Source organism: Mauremys mutica, chromosome 20 (assembly GCF_020497125.1).
Source record: "Mauremys mutica isolate MM-2020 ecotype Southern chromosome 20, ASM2049712v1, whole genome shotgun sequence".
In the NCBI taxonomy this organism is placed as follows: Eukaryota; Metazoa; Chordata; order Testudines; family Geoemydidae; genus Mauremys; species Mauremys mutica.
This window is the reverse complement of record NC_059091.1, coordinates 18847183-18863370: the sequence shown is the minus strand read 5'-3', so window position 1 is coordinate 18863370 and position 16188 is coordinate 18847183. Positions and strand designations below refer to the sequence as shown.

Sequence of the window (16188 nt, the reverse complement as noted above, 5' to 3'; positions counted from 1 at the left end):
CGCCCCCGCCCTTTTTAATTGGTAAAATTGTTGCTTCTTTTAGGCAAAGAGAGAGAGAGAAACGTGCGTTGGGTTTTTGTTGGAGGATTTTATAAATCAGGTTTGATTTGCTTTTGGGATTCAACGGGTTTTTTTTTTTTTTTGCTCCAGCAGCGACGCCCTTGGAAAGAGAAACATCAAGACACCCCCCACCCCAATGTAAATAATAAAATAATAAGAAATGTTGCAACAACCCAAAATTATAAGAATTTAAAAAAAAACCCAAATGCAAAACTCTGAGCACCCCAGGAACAGAAAGGACAGTAGGAAATAGATAGGGATGGACAGATGGATGATTGTGTATGGGGTTAGATAGATAGATAGATAGATAGATAGATAGATAGATAGATAGATAGATAGATAGATAGATAGATAGATGTGTATGGGGACAGGCAGTTAGATAGAGGGGGTGTATGGGGATAGACAGGTAGATAGCTAGAGGGGCTGTATGGGGATAGACAGATTGATCGATCAGTCAAAGGATCCAGAATTCTGGGATCTCAGCTGAACTAAGAGGCCCAGGTGGCCCATAGACATCTGCCCAGGGCCGCTGAGAGTGTGTTTGGGCCCCGGTGAAAAAAATTTTCCGGGCCCCCCAGCTAAACAGACGAAGCTGGGGAAGCCGGGCCCCAGGCCCCCTTCCAGACCGCCAGGCCCCGGTAATTTGTACCAGCTTTCCCCCCCGCCCCCGGCCCTGTCAGCCCTGCATCCGCCCCCACCCTCAACTGCTGATCTTCTGTTGCTTAGCTTCAAGGTGACACCAATCCTCTCTTGTCAATATCAGCCCACTCATCACCCTAGATCTAAATGGGTGTATTCCCTGGTCTGAGTCATGCAGGAGGTCTGAGTAGATGATCAGATCTATCTATCTATCTATCTATCCCCATCCACCCCTTCTATCTATCTATCTATCCCCATCCACCCCTTCTATCTATCTATCTATCTATCTATCCCATAAGAACAGCCAGGCTGGGTCAGCCCAATGGTCCAGCTAGCCCAGTGTCCTGTCTTCTGAGAGACGCTGGTTCCAGGTGCTTCAAAGGGAACTAACAGAACAGGGCAATTATCATGTGACTCATCCCTGTCATCCAGTCCCAGCTTCTGGCCATCAAAAGCTTACTTAGAGACACCCAGAGCATGGGGCTGCGTCCCTGGCTAGCTTGGCTAATAGCCATTGATGGACCTATCCTCCAGGAACACCTCCAATCGATTTGGCCTTCCCAAGAGCCCCAGCAGTGCGTTCCACAGGCTGATTGGGTGGGGCTTGCAGACGTACTTAGGGTTGTTTTAAACCTGCTGCCTGTTCGTTTTGTCGGGTGAGCCCTGGCTTTTGTGCTACGTGAAGGGGTCAGTAACACTTCCCGAGTCACTGTCTCCACACCAGCCATGATTTTACAGCCCTCTATCATGTGCCCCATAGTCGTCTCTTTTGTAAGCTGAACACTTCCAGGGTTTTTACTTTCTTGTCATACAGAAGCTGTTCCATCCCCCTGATCAATTTTGTTGCCCTTCTCTGTACTTTTTCCAGTTCTAATGTATTTTTTTTTTGTGATGGGGAGACCGGAACTGCAGGGAATATCCAAGATGTGGGGGCACCGTGGATTATACCAGGGCCGCCCAGAGGATTCAGGGGGCCTGGGGTCTTCAGCGGTGGGTCCCGGAGTGGAAGGACCCCCCTGCCACTGAATTGCCGTGGAAGATGCTCCGGGGGCCCGGGCCTCGTGAGAGTTTTCCGGGGCCCCCAGAGCGAGTGAAGGACCCTTCTCCAGGGCCCCCGAAAAATTCTTGTGGGGGCCCCTGCTGGGCCCGGGACAAATTGCCCCCCTTGCCCCCCCCCCGGGCGGCCCTGGATTATACACCTCTCTCTCTCTCCACCCCCCCCACTGCCTATCTATCCCCACCCACCTTGCCCCCATTCAGCTGTCTATAAAGGTGTATTTCGAGCACGCTGCTCAGCAGTTCCTAAGCACAGACCCATCACACCCCTACGTCCCTGTCCCAAAGCCCCTGTCTCTCACTCCCAGACGCGCTGGGAATCCAGGCTCCCTTTCTCATCGCCTCTGAAAGCTCCTACCCCACTGAGGAAAACCCTCTGTGCTCCGTAAACCAGGATTGTTTCTGTCATGATTGACGGGCCTGTCCCGCATCCCCTGCTCAGACACAGCCCTCCCACGCCCCACTTAGGGTGACCAGACAGCAAATGTGAAAAATTGGGACAGGGGGTGGGGGGTAATAGGAGCCTATACAAGAAAAAGACCCCAAAATCAGGACTGTCCCTAAAAGATCGGGACATCTGGTCACCCCAGCCCCACTGCACCTCGACCACATTCCATCTGCTCCTTGCTCTCTGATGCCTCCACCCTGTGACGATAATCCCTGGTCAGCATCCTAAATGCCCCCCCGCCCGGTATACCAGTGGGGAAACTGAGGCACGGAGCAGGGAAGCAACTCCTTCCAGCTCACCCAGAAGAGCCGGAAATAGAGCCCAGCTCTTCTGCGCCTCAGTGCAGTGCTCTCGCCACTAGACCACGCTGCCCTCCTGATCCTGTTAGCAGTGGACTGGTGCCCTCCTAGCTCAGAGCCCACAGAGCCCTCCAGTGTCTGCTTGGTCCACTGAAGAGCTTGGGGAAGCAGCACACAGCTCCACCGAAATCCAGGGGGCACTGTGAGCTGCACTGGTCGCGGCGCTGTGCCGAGAGCTCTGCCTCCAACTACATACAAATTACCTTGTTTTTTAACTACACTTTGAATGGAAACTTCCTCCTCTGCGGGGGGGAGGGAGGGCAGGGGGGCTGGCTTCAATCTGACCCCAGGGCGGCTCTGGGGGGCAGGGAATGGGACATGGGGCCTTTCCCCTCTAGGGGGCGCTGGCTTTGATCTGACTCCAGGGCAGGGGACTGGCTGGCTCAGGGGGGCAGGGAATGGGACACAGGGCCTTTCCCCTCTAGGGGGCGCTGGCTCTGATGTGACCCCAGGGCAGGGGACTAGCTGGCTCAGGGGGCAGGGAATGGGACACGGGGCCTTTCCCCTCTAGGGGGCGCTGGCTCTGATGTGGCCCCAGGGCAGGGGACTAGCTGGCTCAGGGGGCAGGGAATGGGACACGGGGCCTTTCGCCTCTAGGGGGCGCTGGCTCTGATGTGACCCCAGGGCAGGGGACTAGCTGGCTCAGGGGGCAGGGAATGGGACACGGGGTCTTTCCCCTCTAGGGGACGCTGGCTCTGATGTGACCCCAGGGCAGGGGACTAGCTGGCTCAGGGGGCAGGGAATGGGACATGGGGCCTTTCCCCTCTAGGGGGCGCTGGCTCTGATCCAACCCCAGGGCAGGGGACTAGCTGGCTCAGGGGGGCAGGGAATGGGACACGGGGCCTTTCCCCTCTAGGGGGCGCTGGCTCTGATGTGACCCCAGGGCAGGGGACTAGCTGGCTCAGGGGGGCAGGGAATGGGACATGGGGCCTTTCCCCTCTAGGGGGCGCTGGCTCTGATCCGACCCCAGGGCAGGGGACTAGCTGGCTCAGGGGGGCAGGGAATGGGACACGGGGCCTGTCCCCTCTAGGGGGCACCACTTTTGATCCCTCTCTGTCTGGCGCCAGCTTTCAGCGCCGTTCAGGCAGAGAGGAGGGAATTCTCCAGGCTGGCATTTGGCCAGGACAGACACCGGGGTTCACACCCCAACCTGCCAGGGGCTCCTTAGCTACACGTCTATTCAGGCCTGGGTGTGAGATGTGACCCGGGAGGGGGGGGCGGTGTGAGGAGTTGGGCCTGGGCTGGGCTTATGGAACTGTGCCCCACCAGAGGTTACTGCTGCCTGACAGATGGACAGCGGGGGCTGCATGGGGCTGGGTAGACAGAGGGGGAGAAAAGGGATAGACAGATGGCTACCAGCTGTGTGTGAGGATAGACAGAGCGCTGTGTATGGGGCTGAGTAGATGCAGAGAAGGGGTGTTTGAGGGTAGATAGGGAGTTTATGGGGCTGGCTGGATAGAGAGGTGTGTATGGAATGGATGGGTGGGTGCACCTGGGGATGGATGAATGGATAGGGGGGGATGAATGGATAAAGGGGTGTGTATGGGGCTGGATGGACAGACCGGGGGGTATGTATGGGGCTGGTTGGACAGACAGAGGGGTATGTATGGGGCTGGGTGGATAGAGGGGTGTGCATGGGGCTGGCTGGCTGTATGGAGAGGTGTGTATGGGGGATGGATGGATGGATGGATGGATGGATGGAGTGGTGTGCATGGGGCTGTATGGACAGACAGAGGGTGTCTATGGGGCTGGCTGGCTGGATCGAGGGGATGGATGGTCAGACAGAGGAGTGTGCATGGGGCTGGATGGACAGACAGAGCGGTGTGTATGGGGCTGGCTGGATGGACAGACAGAGCGGTGTGTATGGGGCTGGCTGGATGGACAGACAGAGCGGTGTGTATGGGGCTGGCTGGAGCGGAGTGCATGGGGATGGATGGACAGACAGATGGGTGTGTATGGGGCTGGCTGGCTGGACAGACAGAGGGGTGTGCATGGGGCTGGCTGGCTGGACAGACAGAGGGGTGTGTATGGGGCTGGCTGGCTGGACAGACAGAGGGGTGTGCATGGGGCTGGGTGGACAGATAGAGGGGTGTGTGGGGAGATGGATGGATGGATGGATGGACAGACAGAGGGGTGTGTATGGGGCTGGCTGGAGCGGTGTGTATGGGGCTGGCTGGACAGACAGAGGGGTGTGTATGGGGCTGGCTGGCTGGACAGAGAGAGGGGTGTGCATGGGGCTGGATGGACAGACAGAGGGGTGTGTATGGGGCTGGCTGGCTGGACAGACAGAGGGGTGTGCATGGGGCTGGCTGGCTGGACAGACAGAGGGGTGTGTATGGGGCTGGCTGGCTGGACAGACAGAGGGGTGTGCATGGGGCTGGGTGGACAGACAGGGGTGTGCATGGGGCTGGATGGACAGACAGAGGGGTGTGTATGGGGCTGGCTGGCTGGACAGACAGAGGGGTGTGCATGGGGCTGGGTGGACAGACAGGGGTGTGCATGGGGCTGGATGGACAGACAGAGGGGTGTGTGTGGGGATGGACAGACTGACAATCTAGTAGTGCTGGAGCCTGACTCTCACCCCCTCGTTGCCCCTCCCTGGTTGGCTCTGGGGTCGGCCGTTCTCCCCAGTGCAGAAGACCGTGGCCGTTGGCGGCGAGTTCTGTGGGGCGGCGCTGACAGCCGGCCCGGCTGAACTCCTGCCCTGGAGATGGCTCCGGAAGGGCACGGGGCTAAGGCGGTGCGGAGCGAGGTGGCCCCCTGCCTTGCTCCATGGGAGCCCCGAGGGCTGGCCTGGGCCCGGCCTCCTCGGCATCCTGCTGCAGCACTAACGCCAAGCTGGCGAACTTGTGGAAAGGGAACTGGGGGGGGGGAGGGATATTAAATACAGGGGGAAGCGAGTTAAAAATAGTGCTTGGGAAGGGGAAAAAACAGCTCCAGCCGGAAATTAACATCCGCCAATCCGCTCAGCAGGGGCCTTAGTGACACAGTCTCCAGCCACATGCGTTTGTGCCAGGGCGGGAGGCAAATTGGTGCCCCACCCTGGGGATGTTGTGGGGTCGGAGGCGGGGGAGGAGGGGGCGCGAACGGCCTTGCTGCCAACGGAGCCGCATGAGACCTGGGGCTTAACCCTAACCCGGCTCCCGTGACGATGGGTGGATAAAAAATATGGAAAACTTGGGGCGAGATTGTCGGCTGGTCCACACAGGTGCTGGCTGAGAGTGACGGGTTCCCCCGTGCCACTCTGCTAAGGGCTGAGTCTGTTGTGGCCAGGCCAACGAGCTCTCTAGCTCTAGGGCCGTAGCTCTGAAGAGCCCCGGGGCAGCCCCCGTCACGTTGGCCGGCCCAACAGCTCAGAGCGCCCTAACCCCAGCGGAGAATCTGCCCCTCGACGTGTAGCCCTTGTGGCTGCAGAGAAACAAGCCCCGGAGACGGGGAGGCTCCCGAAGCCGACGGCAGCTAGACAGAGCCAGGCTTCCTTCCGGTTTTAAAATCAAATGATTTCTAAGCTGATCTCGCCTTTTGGGGTCTGGGTTTTTGACCGTCAGGGCTGATGATGCTGTAAACCAGGCGGGGTGTGGGGGGGTGGCGGGGTGGGGCAGAGCAAAGGAATCAGAATGGGCCTGTGCCCCTTTTCTTGGCTGCTTCAGGAAGCTCTTTGGGGCAGGGGGGCCGTCCCCTTCTCTGTCTGTGCAGCACCCGGCAGAAGGGTGGGGGGCCTGGATCTTGGCTGAGACCTCCAGGCATTGCTATAATAATAACTAGTGAATAACTGCTCATCCAACTGAGTAAAGGCAGCCCGGGCCTGGCCTGAAATATACACAGCTGCTGTCAATGACTAACAAATCCCTTGTGGAAAAAACAGAGGCGCCCCCTCGAGATCCCGGGGGAAGGAAGGGAAAGAAACAATGTGACAGGAAATAAAAGAGAGAGGCGGGGGGGGGGGGCTGAGAAAAAGGGTTGGGTTTTTTTTCTATTTGCACAATTATAACAGTTATAGTTTTATAATCCTGCCCCCTCCAAAATAAATTAAATAGATAAGAAAAAAACAAACAAAAAGACCCAACCAAAATTAGAGGCATTCAATTAACGCAAGGAAAATTGGCACCTGAAGAAGGAAAATAGGCTGTTTGGTTAGAACGGAGGCAGCTGCAAAGGAAGAAAGCGGGGAGTTTGACACACACACCCTCCGTCCCCCTCCCCCATCTCCCCGCTTTCTGAACCCCTGCCCTGCCCCAACCCCCAAAGATCAACAGCACTGGGGCACCCCTTGGGAGAGCAGGAAGGGACAGACGGATGGCATGGGGCCGCATGGAGCGCAGAGAGAGAGGAGGAGCTGCATGGTTGGGGGGGAGGTCTGGCTGCTGATTATCCCGGCCCGGTGCAAAGCATTGTGGGTTAGAAGGCGCCAGACGCGCTCCGGGATGGAAGCACGTTTTTGTCGTGGTGAGTTGAATGAGGCCTGGCAGGGTTGGTGTGACTCCCATCATGCTTTGCTTCATGTTAGCACGACTTCCATCATGCTCCACCTTGTGGTTAAGCAGTGGGAGTTGGGGGGCACATGCTGGGCATGCAGCTGTGTGAAATCACAGCTGCTTCCCACAATGCCGTGGTGGTGCCCAGCTTTGGGCCTGGCCTCCTGGGATCTAGCCCTGGCTCCCTCCCCTTTCAGAGCTGAGAACAGAACCCAGGAGTCCTGACTCCTAGCTCGCTGGCCTGTGCTGTCGCCTTCTCCACTCCCCCGTGCCCAGCATGGGGCCGATGCCCACCCCCGCAGTGTTATGCCCAGGGCTGGGGAGAGGCCCAAACCCTGCACACGCAGCCGAGCTGGCTGAAAGCTTTTCCCCAAATCTCTCCCCCGCCATTTAAAAAATGCAGGGAGGTCAAAATGAGCCCATGGCACGGGCCCGGCTCGGTTATGATGAAAACCTGGTCGGGACGGTTACTCGGGCGAGCTCCCAGAAGGGCCAAGAGCCCTGTGGCTGAGCCGTCACTTGGCAGATGAAGACCCGGGTTCAAGGTCCTGCTCGGCCTGATTCACAGCAGCAGCTTGACCCTGGGTCTGGCGCATCCCTGAGCCCTGGGCGACTCAGGGTGGAGGAGAGGCTCCGCTGCCTCTTCCTCCAGCGGGGGTTTGATGCCGGTTCAAGGCCTGGCAGTGAATCTTACATCCTAGCCATCAGCCTGCCCTGTTGGGTTACCTTGGGGTCCTCCCACCCCAGGACTTGCCTGTCCCACATCGGAGGTTGCCAGCCCCACGTCTGACCCGGGAGGGCTGCCCCCTCGCAATGGGGAACAGCAGACACCGAGGCCCCTCTGATAGCCGGGTCTCAGCTCCTCGTGCTGGGGACTCCAGGATGGGCTGGTCCCCGGCCTGGGCTGGCTGGACCCTCCTGAGCAGGGACGGAGCAGACAGGTGACGCCAATGGAGTGGCATCGCTTTACGCCAGCTCTGGATCTGGCCCCTTCTGCCCCAGATCCCTCGGTCTGCCCCACCGCCTTGGCCATCCTCCTTTCCCTATGGGAAAACCTGGGGCCCACGCGCCCACTTCCCAGTGATTCCCAGCTGGCTGCTGCCTCAGCACTAGGCCCAGAAAGTGCCTCTGACCCTAGCCAGGGGGCTCTGGAGCTGAGAAAGCCGCTCCCTGGCCTGTCCTGCCAGACCCACGGTGAGCTAGCTCTGGATTTACACACCCGAGTCAATGAAATCAGAGGTGCAGACACCCAGCTGGTGTAAACGGGCGTAGAGCCATTAAAGTCAATTCCCCACTTGGGAATCTGCTTTTCAGAGAGTGACATCAGATTTACACCTTGGTGTCCATGAGAGCAGGATTTTGCTTCATCTGAGTTACTCCGGTTTGAATCTGATTTGGCGGGAGTTAAATCTTGCTTTACACCCTGGTGTAACTGAGGTCAGAGTCCAGCTTCCAGGCAGTGACTCCAGATTTACAGCTTGGTGTAAATGAGAGCAGGATTTTGCTTCATCTGAGTTACTTTGGTTTGAATCCGGTTTGGATGGAGTTAACTCTTGCTTTATACCCTGGTGTAACTGGGATCAGAGTCCAGCTTCCTGGCAGTGACTCCAGATCTACACCTTGGTGTAAGCAAGAGCGGGATTTTGCTTCATCCGAGTTACTCTGGATGTACGCTCCAGTTTTGGTGGCGCTAACTCCTGCTTTCCACGCTGGTCACGGTGGGAGCAGAATTGGACTTCTAGGGAGCCACTTTGGGTTTACACCGCAGCATAACTGAGAGCCAGATCTGGATTCAGCACCGTCATGCCAGCGTTGCTGAGCTCCACCCCCGCTCTCTCTCTCGTCGCTAGTCCCACGGCGCGAACCTCGCCTGTCCCTTGCTGACGTTGGCTGTTGGGTGAGTGGCAGCGCGGGGGAGAGCAGATGGTGGGCACCGAGCCAGCGCCAGGAGAACAGCCGCGCCTTGAAATGTGAGGAGAGGGGTGGCCAATCCGCTGCAGCGATGCCACCCGGCAAGCATTTGGGCAGTGCGTATGTCGCCTTGAAATGTGTTGCATGAGCGGGTGGGAGTGTGGGGGGGGGAGACATGTCAATTTCCATTTCTCCCAAGGAAGGAGCGGCAGATGGGAATGGAAATCGGGGAGTGGCAGAGGGGCCCAGCTGGTGTAAACGGGCGAGGGATAAACCCTACGCCGAATCACAACGCCTTGGATCTGGCCCAGCTGACACAGGCAGCCACATGGTGAGGAGGCAGGGACAGGAATGCTCTGCCTCTCGGATACCGGGTGTGAGTGCTGGCATGTGCAACATGCATGGGTGTGCCTCTGGGTGCATGCATGTGTGCTGTGTACAGATGTGTGCAATGTACAGGCGTGTGCATCTGTGCGCTTGCAAGTGTGCAGGATACAGACGTGTGCAATGTACAGGGGTGTGCATATGTGTACATGCGTGTGTGCAGGATACAGTCATGTGCAATGTGCAGGCGTGTGCATATGTGTGCATGCTACAGATCTGTGCAGTGTACAGGCAAGGTGCAGCTGTGTTCATGTGTGTGTGCTGTGTATAGACACGTGCAATGTACACACATGTGCATCTGTGTGCATGTGTGTGTGAAGGATACAGACGTGCAATGTGCAGGCATATGTGTGTGCTGTGTACAGATGTGTGCATTATGCAGGTGTATGCATATGTGTGCATGCTACGGGCATGCTACAGACATGTGCAATGCACATACATGTGCATCTGTGTGCATGTGTGTGAGTGGGATACAGACGTGTGCAATGTGTGCATCTGTGTGCATGTGTGTGTGCAGTGTACGCACATGTGCGATGTATACACCTGCATCTGTGTATGTGTGTGTGTGTGCGTGAAAACTCATTCAGCTGGGACCTCAGGGCCAGGCCCTTAGCTGGGGGAAATCAGCAGAGCCCGGCAGGCTCCAATTTCCAGCCCTCCATCTCTGCAGCTCTCTCCTCTCCATGCTCCGTCGCTCCCCCTGCCATCCGTCAACCCCTTGTGCTGGCCCCTCCACCCTTCCCGCCTAGCCCTCTCTGCAGCCCCATCCCGCTCGCAGCCCAGCCTGTCTGAGATCCCAGCCCAGTCTCAGCGGGGTGCCCCCGTGCTGTTGGGAGGGGGGCAGAGTCAGTTATATCCTGAGATGAGGGAGGTTGTCTGGGCACGTCCCCCGCGGAGCTGAAAGGAAAAGGAACAGGAATCGGAGTTAAAACGGTTAAGAGGATGCGCTGGACTCTGACGTCCTCTCGGCTCCGGCTCTGTCTGCGAGGAGAAACCAAAGGGGGTGTTACCAGGGCTCCCCTCCCCCCAGCCCAGCCCCCCCAGAAAAAGACAGTGCGTCAAACAACAGGAAGCAACGCCCCCCACCCCTGAAATGACATGCCCTGGCTCGCGCTACACAAAGCGGCAGGGAGGGGACAGGGGGTGTTTGCTGCAGACCCAGAGGGAGAGAGGCGCTCCAAAACCGGCTCCCTTAGACAGCAGCGCTGGCTTCAAACCCCACCCCCCCAGCCTGCTGTTCCTTCTCTTTTGATCCCCAGTAGGCATGGATGAGCTGGAGCAAAGATCCTACTGTGCACCCCAGAGTTGGGATCACTCTCCCGGGATCCTTTTGGGGTTCCTCTGGTTTGGGGGAACCCAGTGGGGGCAGGCACTGAGCAACCTACAGAGGCAGGATTTGGGGGGCAGAGCGCCTCCTGTTGCTTTCTATGCTGGGAGCTGGCTAGGGTTGGCAACCCTCCAGGATTGTCCTGAAGTCTCCAGGAATTAAAGATTATGTCATGTGATGAAACCTCCAGGAATATGTCCAACCAAAATTGGTAACCCTAGACCTGGTTCCCTTGGAGGCCAAGGAGCTGTCACAGAGCCAGCTCAGCCTGCCAAGGTGGGACTTCCTGTTTTTTCCAGACCTGACTTCCTGTTTTTTCCAACCCTGACTTCCTGTTTGTTCCTTGAACCCCACTTCCTGTTTCCACACAGGAGGACCTGCTCCTCAGGAGGGAATTTCCCAGGCCCAAGAGGAGCAGGGGACTGTCAGCCTGTCCTGTTTCCAACACACCTGCGGCTCCGATTGCTGCTGGGTGTGTGTTGGGAAGGGGAGCTGAGTGGGGGCGGAGGGGTGTGCACACATGCAGAGCACACCCGCATGTGCCCACATCCACACGCACAGCACATAGGGAGCACATGCATACACATGTGGAGCACACACATGTACACACACACACACAGAGTCTCTCTTCCCTCCCCAACTCCAGATCTCCCTTCTGCTCCTCCCCCCGCTCTGGCCTAGGGCAGGTGCTCCCCAAACCCAGCCCAACCCAGGGCCCCCCGTTGCCAGAAACCTGCCCCAGAAGGACGCTCCCTTCTCAAACGTAGCTCCAGGATCCTTCCCACCTGAGTCCTGACCTCCACCCTCCCCCACTGCTCTAACCACTAGACCCCACTCCCCTCCCACCGCATGGGGACACGTGGGTCGCCAATCACTTCTCCCCACTCAGCCCCTTCCTGGGACCGGTACAATCCCCCCCACCCCGGAACAAGCAGGGCAGGTCCTCATCCTAGCCTCGCTCCGCAGCGCCCCCTTGGGATGGGCAGGGTACTGCAGTGTAACCTTAGGTGTGGCTGGGACGCGAGGTGACCTCCATGGTGACGCTGGGCAGCACTGGCTGGAGAGCCGGCGGGAACCGCAGGGTCTGTCTGTGTCCAGCAGCCTCAGTGGCGAGACGTGTGATACGCGCCCCCCCCCCCCCCGGGCTTGCTGGCTTCTCTATTACTTCTAGGGGCTCACACTGACTGTGCGGGGGGTCCCCCCTACCGAGCCCCTCACACCCTCTCCTTGCACCACAGCGCCCCCTAGCACCACACTGGGGCCAGCAGTGACAGCGGGGGGCAGGGACATCTCCTCCATTAGCATCTCCCCCTCCAGCCCCGGGGCATGTTCTCCCCCAAAGGATGGAGCCAAAGCGAGGCACCCAAATCCTTTAGCCCTGGTCCCAGTCATTCCCCACCCCCAGTCCTCCCCCCAGCGCCAGGGATCAGGGAGCCGGTTCTGGGGGGTCTCCCCCCGCTTTGGGTGGGAGGTTTTTCACAGCGAGGAGGGAAGCGAACAAATCGGACCCGGACACGGTTGTAAAGAGCAACGAGAATGGGACTCACTATATGGGACACAGTCATACTGGACCTCCAGGTACTTGTAGGTTCCGGGGCAGGGGTCCGGGAAGGCGTCCGATCCAGCCACCACCACGCACTGCGTCCGGTTATTGCACCTGGGGGAGAGAGGGGGCCCGGGGGGCCGATACATTAAAGACAGTCCCGGAGTGATGCAACATAACAGTGCCGAAATGCGGCCACCTCTGGGGCGTGTCAGGGCAGCGCAGAACCCTGGCTGAAACAGGAGCAGGGCTGGGCAGGAGAGGGATGTCGGGAAGCGACGAGGAGATGGCTGGCCTTGGGATGGGGCCAGGAAGCTGGGCTTCATGCCCTGACTTTTGTGAGAAACATGGGGAGGGCGCGGGGGGTCCTTCAGTGACCTTCAGAGGATCAGGGCCTTGGTTTTATGTCTTGCCCTAAAGGCAGCTCATTCAAGCCTCAGACTGGGAGTCTGGACAGCTCAGGGGAGCGGTGCCTAGGGGTTAGAGCTGGGAGGGCTGGAGGTCAGGACACCTGGGTTCTAGTCCCACGTCTAGGGAGTGGTGCCTATGGGTTACAGCGGGGAGGGCTGGGGGTCAGGACAGCAGTGCTCTATTCCCACGTCTAGGGAGTGGTGCCTAGGGGTTAGAGCAGGGAGGTTGGGGTCAGGATACCTGGGTTCTAGTCCCACATCTAGGGAGTGGTGCCTAGGGGTTAGAGTGAGGCTGAGGGAACTGGGGGTCAGGACACCTGGGTTCTCTTCCCGGCCTTGACACAGAGTTGGCGTGCAGAAACCCATTCCCGTTCCGGTGTCTCAGTTTCCACCACTGTGAAATGTGGAGATGGCACCGAAGAAGCCCCGTCTGCAAGGCGGGATGTACATCGGCCTGTGTCTGTGGGGTCTCAATCCAGGGCAGACAATCCCCAGGGCTGTCTCGCCTTTCACCCCCTCCCACTGAGTATCTCAGCCTGAGCCCAGTGTAAAACAGGGCACCCACGACCAGGCTGAAAGAAGGGGCTGCTTTAGCTAGGGGGCAGAATTGGCCTGTGGAACCCACTGCCACAGAATGAGACAGGGGCCAAAACCGCAACAGGCCAGGTCGGGCCTGGCTGGGTCACCTGAGCATCCCAGGCAGGAGAAAAAAGTGTGAAATCAGGGCTGGAACCCTGGCCCCTGAGCGAAGGGGTAAAAGGCCCCACCTAGGCTTGTTATTCCATCACTGCCCTCTAGGGGGCTCCCTGCACCAGCCTCTGAAGCTGCTGGTGTGAGTGGCTGGAGCCGGGAGACCAGGGTAGATGGGCCCATCGGGAGGGTGATTCCTGTGTTCCAAACACACCCCCACACACATACACACACCTACTCATTCCCATGTGTGCAGATTCACCCCCCCACACTTACTACATACAGCTCCACCCCCCGCACACCTGCACCCCCCTCCATGCACGCCCATGTCAGCATGGCCCCATCTACACCCCCTCCCCCCTCCCCCCCCCCCCCCACTCGGGGTTGTGGGTTCTCACCGCCACGCTGCCTGTTACAATCACGTCTCTGTGGCAGGCCGCATGTGGGTGAGGGGGAGGTTTGGCTCAGGGGTATTTTTCCCGGCAAGCACTGCAGGATAATTGCCCAAACTACATTAGCTCTGTGGAGGGGGTTTCCTGGGGGGCTGAGAGCCCCGGGCTGGGGGCCCCTCATTGTTCGGCTCGCTATTGTCACCGAGCCGAGGCTGAAAGTCCAAGAGTGGAGTAATAAATATCCAGGAAGAGCTGCTTCCTTGATGGTATTTCACCTTTAACGGCCTCTCCGGCTCAGTCCCACAGCTAGAACCGCAGAGAGAGCGGGAGAGAACAAAGCCAGGGAGAGAGAGAGAAAGAAGAACAGCATGAAAGGAAGCCAGAAGGGAAGAAAGAACAAAAGAAAGAAAGAGGAGCAGGGCGGGAAAGAAGGAACGGATGTAAGAACGAACGAGGCGAGCGTGCAGGCGGGAGGGGGAGGGGGAGCGGTGGGACAGGTGGGACGGCAAGAGGAGGGGTATAAAGAGAGAAGAGGGGAATTAGGGAACCCTCCTTCAGGCCCACCCTGCCCAGCTCCCCTTGGCCGTGCTGCCTCCTGTGGCAGGGAGTCCCGCAGGGTAACAGGCAACACGTTTCCTTTTGGGGGTTCTAAGCTCACGGCTGCTTGGGACTCCCCTGGGGCTCAGGACCCAGCGAGCAGCCCCCAAAGGGGGAGCGGGGAGGGGCCGGGGGAGTCACCCAGTAAAGCTAAGTAGGGTTCAAAGACTCCCTCTGTTCTCCCAGTGGGAGGGCGAAGACCCACTCCCTCCTCCCCCTAGCGCCTGTGCCCTGGGGCATGGACCCCTCGGGGGGCTGGGAGGTGATTCCTGGTGCCTGTGCCCCAGGGAGCAGATCCCTTGTGTGTGTGTGGGGGTGATTCCTGGGAGTTCTCTGACCAGACGTTAACCTGAGGGTACCTCTGGTGTCAAAGATGAAAGAACCCTGGTGTCCTGGCCAGTCTGATGTCCCAGGTCCAAGAGGAGGCCATGGGGGGGAGGGGGAGGGGGAGGTCTTGGGGGAGGGGTCAGTGTTCAGGACCGAGCAGAGTCCAGAGGCAGCTGGAGCTGAGCCCCCGGAGTCGCTTCCCCGAGCTGGGAGTCAAGCATGCTCTTGTCATTGCGGAGAACGGCCATGGGAGGGCGACATTGCTCCACTCATCCCCCCTCCGCAGCCTTTGCCCCAGGCTGCTGAACCCCTGACCTGCCTATACCAGGGTGGGGGTGGGGGGTTCTGTTCCCTGCCCCCAGGTCATAGCTGAGGACTGGCCAACTCACCTCCCGTCAGAGGTCGTGGGGGGCGGCTAATGGAAGGGAGAGGAAAGAACTGGGGAGAGAGTGGAAATGAATGAACATATGGCCCAGCCCCTTGGGGGATGCATCAAATCGGAGGGGGGGGCAGGAGTAAGGGGGTTCAAAGTCTCCTGTGACCTCCACAGCAAAAGTGTGGGACCCAGCCCCCCTGAACTAACCCCCAGGCCCCACTCCCCTCCCAGAGCTGGGGACAGAACCCAGGAGTCCTGCTCCCACACCCTGACCCCCCGGAAGTTCCTGCAGCCCTAGCCAAGGCTGGAGCCAGGGCGGATTTGGGAGCTGCCTGGTGCCAACCAGCTGGGGGAGCAGGTGGTGGGAGCCTGGAGAGGGCCCCCCTCCCTTCCCTGCCCATCTCTGGCAAACAGCCGTGGCTAATGAGGCGGCAGCTGCCCCGCCCCGGGGGAGCCCTGCCTGGGTCCCGGGGACACGAGCCCAGGTTGCTCTAGCAGCCGACGGCCCCAGGGAACGGCCCCGTCCACCCCTTCTCCGATTGCATCAGCCTTGCCAGGGAGAGCAGGTGGCAGGAGCTAACGAGGGAGGGATCGGGGGGGTGGGTATGGGGGGGGTTGTCGGAGCTCCCTGGCAGCAGGGATGGGGGGTGGCATTGCCAGGAGGAGGAAGGTAGTGATCTCTCCACCCACCCCACCCTGCAACACTCCTGTTCCTGCTGCAAGGGCTTCTGGGAGTCTGGCTCACAGGCCCAATGGTGGGAATTGAAGCTAGCATCCTGACTCCCAGCCACCCTCTGCTCTAACCACTAGGCACCACCCCCTCCCAGAGCCGGGGCTAGAACCCAGGAGTCCTGACTTTGCTTTATAACGGTGAAAATGTTTGCCTTGGTCTGCCACCCATCCAGCAGGACTAGCCAGATCAGCCGGGCCATCAAGGACCATCGCAGTACAAAGGCTGGTTACTGGCACCTGGGAAATGCTGCTTGGAAGCTGAATGAAGGAAATTTATTTTGTTTTAACAAAGCCACAGGAAAATCTTCCATCTCTTTGGCTGTTTGAACTCTGGGGGGTCAGAGAAAGCAAACTGAAGCCAGAGCTCCCCAGGGGCTGCCTCCTGGGTCCGCCCTGAGAGACGCCTCGAATTGACAGATCACGACAACCCTCAGGAGCTAGCTGGGAACTCACGGGTGTGTG

At 58.8% G+C, this 16188-nt stretch overlaps 1 protein-coding gene across 6 annotated transcripts in view; it reads right to left on the bottom strand.

The window, feature by feature from the left end:
• The window catches only part of LOC123353516 (adhesion G protein-coupled receptor L1), a 93975-nt gene that overhangs the window by 29433 nt on the left and 48354 nt on the right, over positions 1–16188 (bottom strand). For all 6 annotated transcript variants that reach the window (XM_044994648.1, XM_044994643.1, XM_044994647.1 and 3 more), the window contains exon 4: positions 12207–12316. In XM_044994648.1, coding sequence (XP_044850583.1) covers positions 12207–12316 — 110 coding nt within the window. The remainder of the gene's footprint in view (positions 1–12206; positions 12317–16188) is intronic.